General features: G+C 36.3%; 1 protein-coding gene across 1 annotated transcript in view; it reads right to left on the reverse strand.

Moving 5' to 3' along the window:
* LOC148948953 (uncharacterized) overlaps positions 1-12502 on the reverse strand; it is a 118898-nt gene that overhangs the window by 55303 nt on the left and 51093 nt on the right. Inside the window, exon 10 of the mRNA XM_089095067.1 lies at positions 10220-10473. Coding sequence (XP_088951193.1) covers positions 10220-10473 — 254 coding nt within the window. The remainder of the gene's footprint in view (positions 1-10219; positions 10474-12502) is intronic.

Genomic DNA, 12502 nt, shown 5'->3' on the forward strand with positions numbered 1-12502 from the left:
TGGTTTTAGTTCATGTGTAATACGAATAGAAGAACCCACACCTTCATCTCCTTGTCAGTAAATTAATTTAAAAGAACAAAGTTTTCCCGAGGGAAGTAAAGAGCGAATTTGAAACTTAAGATGGACAAAACTTATTACTTCACAGCCTATTTAATACATATCAATAATACTAGTGCAAATAAACCAACTAATTATATCTCCCTATGCTTTTAGGATTATACAAAACTAGCGCTTTACTGAAAACACAGAAGTCAAGTATAAGAAACAGGATTAATGATTTAAGGGTCAAAAGTGAGTATGTAGCCTGACAACACTAAACGAATCTATACAGCTTTTCATAGTCTTATACCAGTTGTGACACTAGTAACTTTCAGTATACAATTAAAATTATCTTAAAACATAAGCGTAAGACTAAATTTTTTTAACAACCGCGAAGTAATTGAACAGCATGCAAAATATTGGATTGATTTATCAAGCAGCATTTTGGTCTCGCCAGCTATAATACTAATAGTGGGTAACATACAATCTTAAATTGTAAGAAATATGCTTAGTATTACTTGAAATGATGAACAAATAAGACATAATATGAACTCTGGAAATCCGATTATTTCTCTCTATACAACAGTGAATTTCAAGCCATGATACAAATTCTAAAGCTAGTCTATAGTCCTAATACTATCACGATGGTTTTACTTCGAACTTGTGTACAAACTAATCAAGACTTGTCCTTTTCAGAACCAAAATGAGAGCCAGTCATTGAACTGAGCCATAAACGTAAAAAAAAGCAAAGTCCTAAAACAGGTTGTTGATTTATCTTAAAAGGGATTCATCCTAAAAGAGGTTGATAACATTTTGTTCTTTAAAAATTGTCCTTAATTGGTTTGCTTTTACTGTACCAAAACTCCTATATTATTTAGTGTTTTCAGTAAAGCGCTAGTTTTGTATAATCCTAAAACCATAGGGAAACATAATTAGTTGGCTTATTTGTACTAGTTTTATTGATATGTATTAAATAAGATGTGAAGTAATAATTTATGTCCGTTTTAAGTTTCAACTTCGATCTTTACTTTCCTCGGGAAAACTTTGTTTTTTTTTAAATTAATCTTTGTTCGTTTTTTATTGAAATTTAATGTAGAAACAACGCTGCCATGCTTTTTTGTTTATACGGAATAATTTATGTTCGTTTTAAGTTTTAATGTCACTTCTTAGTTTCAGTTGAAAACTTATTTTTAATATATTTCTAATTATCACCGATCTAGGGGAGATGAGACACCTTTAGAAGATACTACAAACAACCTTGACAGCTAAGAAAAACTTTCAGTCTTTAACATAAAGTTCATTAACCATACTTCGCAAAACAATACATGTTTTTCAGGAACGTATGTTTATCGATGAGCAAAAAGCTGTTTTTACTCGGCAGGCTTTGCCTGAAAAAGCCATAGAGAAGACAGGGCTTTATAAATCACCTACTGACTAGCAGAAACTAGAAGGCTACTGTAACAAAAGAGAGCTAGGGCTCATTCAAAAGCTTATATTTATACCTAATCGCTTTTCATAAATTTGACTTGATAGCACATTCCCACAAGGTGCACTTTCGGTTGTTTCCACAACTTTTTTAAATGAAACAAGTGCCTTTTCCAATAAAATGGCCAAAAAAGTTGTTTTTCAAAACCTAGGCAAGAGCAAAAACTAAGGGAGAAAGGACGTCCCTTCACCTCAGTTACCGCCGTTAGAAGTATCAAGCTTGATTTTTGGTAGATTTTTAGTTGAAAAGTTTTTAGTTTTAGTTAATTTGTTTTCGCAAAAATCTTTTACTTTTAAGATGAGTATACGATTTATGGAACTTACTAAGAGGGTCTGGAGGGGGAGTATATGTGAGGGGTTCTTATAGACCTCCAGTTAAGGGCTTTGGACCATAATTATTGCAATAGTACCGTTTTATGCTTCCAAACTCTGGCACTTTTGGATGGTGAAATTGATAAAAAGCACGTAGATACGAGTAATAGGTTTAAAATCAGCCTTCACGGGATATGCCTTAAAAATGAGTGGATCACGTTTGCAAAAATAGTGGATTATCTGAAAAGTAATCAAGGAGGCACACTTGTGCCTCTATAAAGAGGCGACCCACCACAATGTTAAGCGATTTCAGGTCCTAGAGGTTGCAGAGAGACGGCGGTAATTGCATTTTGTAGCCCAAGCTCAAACTAAGAAACTTGCAAAATTTCATCCTCCTCCGACTTTATCTTCATGGGGTAAACTGGGCCGGAAGTTTGGACCCTCCCACCACAGCCCCCTTTAACGTTGTCCGATTGGGCTGAAATTTAGAGGTTAAGCTTTCCTAGGGCCCGGGAGCTTATCCTCGAAATTTCAGCTCAATCCGATCACTCCTTCCCTGTTTTCAAAAAACCAAATATAGCCACTTAAAATTCATCTCTTTTTTTTTCTTAGCCACGCCTACAGGCCACAGTTGGCAACGGATCCGGTTGAATGAGGACTCATTCGAAGCAGAATTCGACCTGTTAGGGCCTTTTGATATTTTCAGACCGAAAAAATTATCCCCCGAATTTACATTTACGAAAAACCTCGTTTTCCTATATTAGCCCATGTTAATTTTTCCCTCCACAACCCCCCTTTAACGTTGTCTGATCGGGCTGAAATTTAGAGGATAAGCTTTCCTGGGGCCTGGGAGCTTATCGTCGAAATTTCAGCTCAATCTGATCACTCCTTCCCTGTTTTCCAAAAACCACATATCAAGATTTTTGGGAATTTGCTTGCGTCGAAAATACCTTCTATTTGCTAAACAACAATTACTATTGTGTTTGTATAGTCCAGCGGCTGAGACTTCAGACTTTCAGGCGGAAAACTCGGGTTCGATTCACCATCAGAGCAACTTTTTTATATACTTTGAAAAGAAACTCAGTTTCTTTTTAAATTATTTGAAAAAAATTACGTTTTCTAAAGAGTTAAAGAGGCTGAGTTACAAGGTCGACCCTTAAAACGTACAGGGATTAGGAGGCACAGTTGGGGGGCTGTTAAAGAGGCTGAGTCACAAGTTCGAACCTTAAAACGTACAGGGATTAGGAGGCACCCTGTACGACGTGATTTGAGTATTCAGGAATTAAAAGCCTTAACACAAGAATTTTCAAGAGCGGGGGTTTGGGGGGCGGCAGCCCCCAACTTTAACTCCTGACACGATCAGCTAACAGTTAGTCAAGCAATAATAAGTAATAAACTGTACAAAAACGTGCAGAAATTATTTGAAAAAAACTACGTTTTCTAAAGAGTTAAAGAGGCTGAGTTACAAGGTCGAACCTTAAAACGTACAGGGATTAGGAGGCACAGTTGGGGGGCTACCACCCCCAAACCCCCCGCTTTCGCAGCCTTTAAATATAAAAAAAAATTTCTTTAAACTGAAAGTAAGGAGCGACATTAAAACTTAAAAAGAACAGAAATTATTCCGTATATGAAAGAGGCTGTGCCCTCCTCAACGCCTCGCTCTTTACGCTAAAGTTTTTATTGTTTAAAAAAAGAGTTGTGAGAAAGTCAAACTTTAGCGTAAAGAGCGAGGCGTTGAGGAGGGCACAGCCTCTTTCATATACGGAATAATTTCTGTTCTTTTTAAGTTTTAATGTCGCTCCTTACTTTCAGTTTAAAGAAATTTTTTTATATTTAAAGGCTGCGAAAGCGGGGTTTGGGGGTGGTAGCCCCAACTGTGCCTCCTAATCCCTGTACGTTTTAAGGTTCGACCTTGTAACTCAGCCTCTTTAACTCTTTAGAAAACGTAGTTTTTTTCAAATAATCACAAGAAGAGACAAACCATGACTGAAAAAATCAAAGCTGGAATCGAAGGCATGATAATATAATTTGAAGTCCAACGCTGTACTGACAGAACCACGCCTCTAATAATTTAATTTAATATATAACTGTTTGTAGGACTTTAATTGCTTAGCTTATTAAAGGGGTCTGGAGGAGGAATTTGAAGCAGGTGTTCTTGCAAACCTCCAGTTAAGGGTTTTGGACCATAATTATTACAATGATGCCGTTTTATACTCCCAAGATTTTCCACTTAAGAAGTGGCACCAAAAATGTTGTTTTCAGTGCTATATTTCACTTACAAATGGTAGAATTGATAAAAAGCATGTAGATATGAATAAAAGTTTTCAAATGAGCCATTAGACATCGCTCTAAAAAGTTCTGGTAGCCCACTAGCCATAGCTTTTCTACTTGAGACATGACACCAAAATTGCCGTTTTTAGTGCTATTTGAAATTTGCAGAGGGTGGAATTTATATGAAGAACGTATATATGAGTAATATTTTTTATGTGAGCTATTGAAAATCTATCTAAGATGTTCTGATAGCCCGCTAGCCCCACCCCTCGAGAAATGACATAAAACGTGCCTTTTTTCGTTCCATATGGCACTTGCACGTGGCGTAATTTATATAAACCACGTACATATGAGAAATAGCTTTTGAATGAGCTCTTAAGCATCTCTCTATGATGTTCTAGTAGCCCGCTAGGCCTGGAATAAAGAAGAAAAATGACAATTTTAACATTATTCTACTTTTAGTTACTATGTGTTGTGATTCCCTCTTTACTAGGTTGCAGCTAATTCTTCAACCATGGCAAAGAGTTCATTGCAAGTTCTCCTTAGAAACTAGTTAACATTAAAATCTGTGAAATCTAATAGATTGTAGAATTTTTTAAAATCTAGTAAATATAAGCATTAGCTTTTAATTGAGCCATTAAACATCTATCTACGACGGTGTGGTAGCCTGCTAATGTTTCAGTAGCTTACTGATGAGAAGACGATTTATGAAACTTACTAAGGGGGCTGGGAGGGGAGTTTACGGGGGGGGGGGGGTTCTTGTGAACCTCCGGTAAAAGGCTCTGGAACATAACTATTACAATAAGAACTTTTTTTACTTCAGAGCTTTTCCACTTAAGAAGTGGCACCAAAAGTGCTGTTTTCAGTGCTATATCGCACTTACGAATAGTAAAATTGAAAAAAAACACATAGCCTATACATGAGCAATAGCTTTCAAATGAGCCATCAAACATCACTCTCATGAGTTCTGCTATCCCAATAGCCCCAGCTTTTCTACTTGAGACACGACACCAAAAGTGCTGTTTTTAGTCCAATTTGGAACTTGCTGATGGTGGAATTTATATGAAAGACGTAGATATGAGCAATATTTTTTAAATGAGCTATAAAAATATCTGTCTACGATGTTCTGGTAGCCTGCTAGTGTCACCCCTTGAGAAATGGCACAAAAAGTGCCATTTTATTGCCATATGGTACTTGCGGATGGATGAATTTATAAAAAGCACGTAGATATGAGAAATAGCTTTTAATGAGCAGTTTTTTTCAAATCACGTTTTTTAATTTTCGGTTACTATGGGCTGTTGTTCGCTCTTTACTAGGTTGCAGCTACCGCTGCAACCATGATATCTTGCCGGGACATGCTTTAAAAAATTAGCCTAGAAAATGACTGAAAAAAAACAACGGATACCAATACCGATATTTCCGATACGTTGTATGCGACACCAATTCGCCCGATACCGATACGCCCTTCCCCAGTTACTATGGGGGGCCATACCATCATCAGAACCATATATATTGGACCTTTGAACTATGTTAAACAAAATGGCTATCTCAAAAGCTCTATAGGACTAGTTTGAGGGTGAGGGAGGCTGTAGGGAGGGGGGTCTATTTACCCTCCAATCTTTTTGGTCACTTAAAAAGGGAACTAGGAAATTTAATTCCATTCGATTGGGCCGTTAAACATCTCTCTATGATGTTCTGGTCATTCGCTAGCCCCGGTGAAAAAAATAAAAAAAAAAGCAGACACATCAGTGCTACCCTTGCAAAAAAGTCATTTTCCTTGGTGTCAAGGCGGGGGACTGTAATTATCCTTCGAAAGGTTTTGGACCATGCTGATTCCAATGATGCACTTTTTATTTTGATCTGACGCTATTTTCAAGGGGTTTCAGGCTCTTTTTCGAAATCATCATAAATTTCTTTTCGTAATAAACTTTTACTTTTAAGATTAACCGAAACAATTTTCCCTCACTAGGCAGTTTTTTTGAAAACTCGTTTTTCAACTTTTGATTACTATGGGATGGGGTTCGCTCTTTACTAGGTTGCAGCTGCCGCTGCAACCATGATAAAGGAGACTGAACAGATTGGTTAGACGATTAGAAGAGACCTTGTCAAAAACTCCTTTTGAACCAATAACTATGCTTATTGCACAACCGGGTACTAAAAAGAATAAGAAAAGAAAAACGGTCTTCAACTTAATAGGATAGTCATTCTTGGGGTTGCCAACCTTAGTGATTTATCACTATTTCTAGTGATTTTTGCACATAAATTATTAGATTAGTGAAGAAAATCACCAAATAATCAATAACATCTATTGATTTTTTTTCCACCGGGTGGCAACCCTGGTCATTCTACGGTTTGAGGGGGACAAAATTGCCACACAAATATTTTTTCGCTAAAATGCTCAGAAAAACCAGGGGAATAACACATTAAAGCTTTGCAGAAATTCGTAACCGGGAAACGACCCAAAATCACACAGGTTCAAATTTTACCAAACAATAAAAAATTAATGCTTTGGCTTTGAATGAGTTTTTAATGGTCTTGTACTTCGTATTCGGACCTATTGAGAATGTATATTAGTTTTTAAATTCATTTAGACTTTATTCACCTCCCCCCCCCCAAAAAAAAAATAAATGCATAAAAGCCCAATTTCGCAGAAAAAAAAGAAAGTTTAGTTCTATTCCAAAAAATTTTGGAATGCCATTCTATACCTTATATTATCTGCTGAATTACAGAAAACTGGGCAAGGAAGACATTAGTACAACCTGAAATCCACATTTGAAAAATTTGGGTGTTTCATCATTTAAAAAAAAGTGGGAGTCGTTTCCTATTAAACTGGACATGTGAGCTGTATGTAAGACAAGAAAATTAATTGAAAATTCGTGGAACCTAATTCTAACAAAAAAGAAGCCTTTAGTTCTTTGCCAAAAATAGAAGTGTGATTTGCTCATCTTTTCTGTCAACTGGACTTCAGAAATAATTTTTGAAAGAAAGTCATACTTCAAATATGACTGGTAAAAGCTTAAAAAAAGGTGCAAATTTAGAAACAAATCTGACCAGAACTGGTTGGTATCACATCCTTCATTAGGATCACAACATTGATTGCTTCGCTTTGATTTTACATTAATATTCTGTTTCAAATTCACACTCGTCCTGGTTCTGCTGACCCTAAACTACGTTTGTACAGTTCTCGCCTAAATTCTGAACAGGCAGATGTGTATTAGAGCCCAGATCTTCGACAGGACCATCTTGCTGTTTGACAACCCGACTCTCTTCCAAAATTTGAGTAGCTGTAAGCAGTCAATATTCTTTTAACCAAGTATCAGAAAGTACAGCAGTCATTTTTTAGATATAATAAAATCGCTGAGAAGCTCAATCTTGAAAAAACAAAAATTCGAAGTGGCAAAACAAGACATGCGCCTGATGAAATTAAGCAGCCGCTCTGGTGTGGGTTTCGTATCTGCCGTGACTTACATGAGATAACCGTGTTGAAGGCACCAACCCCAAGTGGTAGGGTCCAGACTGGAAAAATCTCCATTCCACTTAGCAGTCTGAAAGAAGACTGCAGTGTGAAAGTGGTACCAAGCAGCTGAAGATGTGGCCAAGCAGCTGGAACAAAATTTCAGAGGCAGCGTCACTGAAGCTCTTCTTTGCTTTTAGAATACTGAAATGCTTCGAACTATGCTTGCTTTTAACTCGGTAGAGAAGGAGGTTGGCATTTTCTTTTGGGTGACGGATTACTAGAAGCAACAAATCTGTATCACTACTGACAACCGAAATTTCCGTCGTACGACGGAAAACGTCGTTTCGTCGTTTCCGACAACGTTGACACGGTTGTCAAGACAATAAGAAAGTCAGCTTTGACGGTGGCTTGATAAATTTTAATTCTCTTTAATTCTCATAAGCATTATCCATCAAAGACAATGTAAGCACTTTTGAAATGCTGCTTCAAGAAAGCCACATAATTGTCGCATATAGTCCCATAAAGTAGCTCTAGTAAGATAAGATAGTATTTGTGCTGCAACCACCATCCATCAGTAGCATAGTGGCCACAAGGGGTGGGAGAAACTGGGTCGACACTGAATCGTCCTTTATAGATGGGGTTTGCGAGAAATGCCTTGTCGGGACTTCTCATGACTTTAAAAGTCAATAGAAAATGTATTTTATGATCTGTAAACATAATGCGTATGTTTTCTTAGCGTACCTTTAAACGGCACAAGAAAATATGGTTTTGGACTTTTGGCTGAATTCTGGGCTGCCTAAGAAATGTTTACTAAATGAATTTAAGTGAATTTGGTATTATGATGTCTTTTGTACCTGAATTTTGTGTTTTTAATAGATAAGATAGTGGTTAATGCGGCATTCACAAGGCCGTATCCATGAGGGGGGCTGGGTGTAGGGAGTTTAAATCCCCCCGAAATGGTTGTCTAACTCGTAAAAATGTAACAAAAATTAATATAAACAGATTTTTGGTGGGCTAAATCCGGGCCTGTAAGTGTGATTATCAGGGATTTTACGGTTTCAGATTTTTTCGGAGTCTTAGCATGGACTTTTTTGAACGTTTTGGTGCAAAAACCATTGGTGTTGGAGTTTGTTCTAGATTTGACTTTTTTTTTTACGTAGGATGACTAGCCAAGTAATAGTTTTCAGCTAATATTTCCACTATTCAGCTTGTTTGTATTATTGCCCAAAAATGAAGGATCGTATTTTATTTCTTTTTTCAACAATTAATATGAGTCACTAGACCTTTGAAGACAAATGTTTTGTTTCTGATACCAATTGTATCAACGAGACCAACTTGGACAAATGTTTTAGTTGGTTAACTAAGTTCACGCCAATAAGTTAAGGAAAACATTCAGGAAGCTCATTGGGATTTAAAACGCTTTGCTTAAAGCAATTCCATTCATTGTTATTTTGAATACAAGTGAATTACAGGAATCATTTCTTAGACATTTATTATGTTTACAATGTAAGCACAGACTTAGGATATAAGCCAGAAGGCCGATTGGGTGGGGTTCTATGGTACTTTATTTTGTCTTTTTCCACATCAAGGGACTTGGGCGATTAACACTACAAGAGTTTTCGAATCTTATCGATCAACTGTTAAAATCGAATTGATTGTCAAATCGAGTCGATCGTCAAAATCGATCAATTAAAATCGAATCGATCGTCAAAAATTGTTGGTTTCAGTGAAAACAAGAGGATTCCAAGGCCTTCCGATTGGAGAAACCATTTACAGGATCGCTATAAATATACCATATTTAATTAGCCATTACCAAGATTGATAAACTATTAAATTATTCAAAAAACCGAATAATAAGGGAATAGTTGGAATTTAATGCTTCTTAATCTTGTTCAATAGATCATTTTAGGATCAGAACAAAGTTTCCCTTCCAATAAGCGACATCATTTGATTATGCAAGATTATGCAATTATACCTAGTTTTAGAAAAGTATAGTCAGGCAAAAATTTGTTGTACATCAAGTGACGAATACAAAGTCATGAGGAAGAGTCAGCTGTATATGCTGCCCTCTACCGCTGGTCTACCCTCTAATGGGGGACCAGAGAATTCTTCGTGGGGAGTGGGTTGGGAAAATATGAAAATTGCATTTCTAGCCACAAATCTAACAATTTTACTGAGCAAATACGAGGGAACATTAATCCCTTTGTTCCCTGGTTTGTTTATCCCGGTTGGCAGAAACATAATCGCTTATAAGCTAAATTTTCATCTTAGAATCACAAACGGACTGAGCCAGGCGTGTGTGCATGAATTTTTCTCACTGGAGGTGCAAATTAAAAGGAAAGCGCAAAAAAGGCAAATTAGATGAAAAATATTAGACACTAGAGGAACAACGCAGAAATTTAATGAAAAAAGAATGGTCGACCAACACCCCTCCGCGCAAGTTTATGGACTAAGCTCTTAAAAATAAGGACTGCTAGCAATATAGTGGAAATATGAAATAATGAAAAGCTTCAATATATATATATATATATATATATATATATATATATATATATATATATATATATATATATATATATATATATATATATATATATATATATATATATATATATATATATATATATATATATATATATATATATATATGTATACCTTTACAAAGACAAGCATATCCACTCGTATCCCTTCCGAATCCTTCTTCTTTTCTTCCTTTACGTCTACGAGCTCCACACCTCTGTAAACCGAAGCTAGTTCACTGTCCATAAAAGTACTGTCCAACCCTCGTTTGACCAAGTTTGAAAGCTTGATAAAATGTTGCTTTGACTTGTCTTCGTACGTGTTACTGTATTGTAAGCTGTTACCATTCAAAGACTCAAGTACCATTGATATGTTGTATGTATAAGCCTCTGGAAATAAATAAATAAATTAGTGTAGCAGAAAACTTAAGACTGTTTTCTCAGATGAGTCTTATCTGGAGGAGGTGGGTAGGAACTTAATATCCCATGAGATATGACTTAGAGAATACCATTCTCCTACAATAAAAACTCGAAGCTGTGGTATAGCATTATTTTTTGTGTTTTCAGCCCCTTTACCTCAAGTAAAATACTTTGATACCGTCTTCCTTAATACTTAAATATCTTAATGAGGATATCTGATTCTGACTTGGCTATTGGGTATGTTTTTGATAGGTGTAAAATAATATTTTTTCAAGGGTTTTATTTTGTACCCTTCCAATATTTTTTACGGGTTTTTTGCAATAATCATTAAGGTTTTTCAAATTTTGTAAATTTAAGTCAACAAATTTTGGAAGACTCCAAGTGGCTATATGTCTATTACCCCTTTCTGCTACCACAGGGGCCTTAAATTATGGAACATAAAAACCATTGCAGATTTACAAGACAGATATGACAGCCTTACAATTAGTGACTCCACTATCTCCGAATCTGTCTTGAAAAAAAATTGTTGCCCCGAAACCTCCCCGAAATTTAAAATACATTTAAGAGAGCCTATTTTCTTCTGCGAAACCCCGAAACATACAGGGATAATGAAGGCACCGCTTACAATACCAGAAAACCTCCCGTTGGAAAGACTAAGCCTAGGATATTTTTCTTTTATTATTTATGTTTTTCTACTTCTACTAACAATTCATTGCAGTATCAATCCCCTTTGGGCCAACCCAGCTACTCACGCTTTTTTTCCAGCCCGACATATTCAAAGATCCACTCTTTACCTTCTTTCATGAAGTTCCACTTTCCTGTAAATCCTTACTCGATAACGGCTTTCTGTTCGGCCTAGATGGGTGGCTAAAAACCACAATCTTTGGCAATCTGTCATCTTTCAGTTTTTTCTTTTTTCAGTTTTTTCTTTCTTTTCGTTCAGTTTTTTTTTCATTTTTTTTCTCATTTTTTTTCTTTAAGTTTCTAAGAATTCAACTGTTACTTTCTTTGTAAATTTAATAACAAACTATTTCTTGCCGAGAAAGCTTATCAGTTCATTCGCTCAACAGCCATTACCCTGACGATATTTAGTATGTTTGCAAAGTTAAGTCTAGTTTTCAAAGGCGGATCCAGGATTTTTTTCGGGGGGGGGGGGTTAATAATTTTTAACTATTACGGGGGGAGGGTTTACTAATTTTTGACTCAGTTTTCGACGGATTTTACTGATTTTTACATAGGTTTTACTAATTTTCGACTTATTTTCGACTCGGTCAAAAATTTCGGGGGGGGGGAGGGGGGTTCAAACCGGATAACCCCCCCCCCCTGGATACGGCCTTGCTAGTTTTGACTTTTTTTTTGGGTGTTTTTTCATCTTCTACAAATCTAAATATTTAATTGATTTCCAGTGACACTTTTTAATTATAGTCAACATTTAGCCTAAAGAGCTATTCACTTCCTTTTCCGGAAAAATCTTCTGAGTGAATTAGGCTTCTAGTTTTAAATTGAAATTCCTACCTTTTTGACTTAAAAAAACTTATTCTTATTATCCTTTCATTTAAGACTATTCAAATCAGGTACAATTCTGGTCCTCGCGAAAGAAACAATCACTTCAATCCTCGTTGTATCCATAAAATGAAATTGAACTAATCTCTACTAAAATCTATTTTTACTTAACTAAACTACGGTACAGAATCTGCAAGGATACCTTTTCGAGAAAGGCTGAGATGGCTAACACAAGTTCTGCGGACGAAAGATGACAGATTGCCGAAGATCCTGCTTTTCGATCAAACAAAAAGCAGATCATCGCCTAATCGGGTAAGAGGAGGTCACAAGGAAGAATTGAAGGGGAACTGGAACTTCTTGGGAGGGTGTAAAGAAGGAGGCTTTAAATAGATTGGAATGGAGGAGCGTGCGTAGGCGGCTTGGCGATGCGGTGAGTTGTTAGTAGTAGTAGTATATCTTTTCGAGCATGGTTTTGCAATTTAAAAATATCGCACCG

Source organism: Artemia sp. Qi Xiang Cuo, chromosome 9 (genome assembly GCF_049724085.1).
Source record: "Artemia sp. Qi Xiang Cuo chromosome 9, ASM4972408v1, whole genome shotgun sequence".
NCBI lineage: Eukaryota > Metazoa > Arthropoda > Branchiopoda > Anostraca > Artemiidae > Artemia > Artemia sp. Qi Xiang Cuo.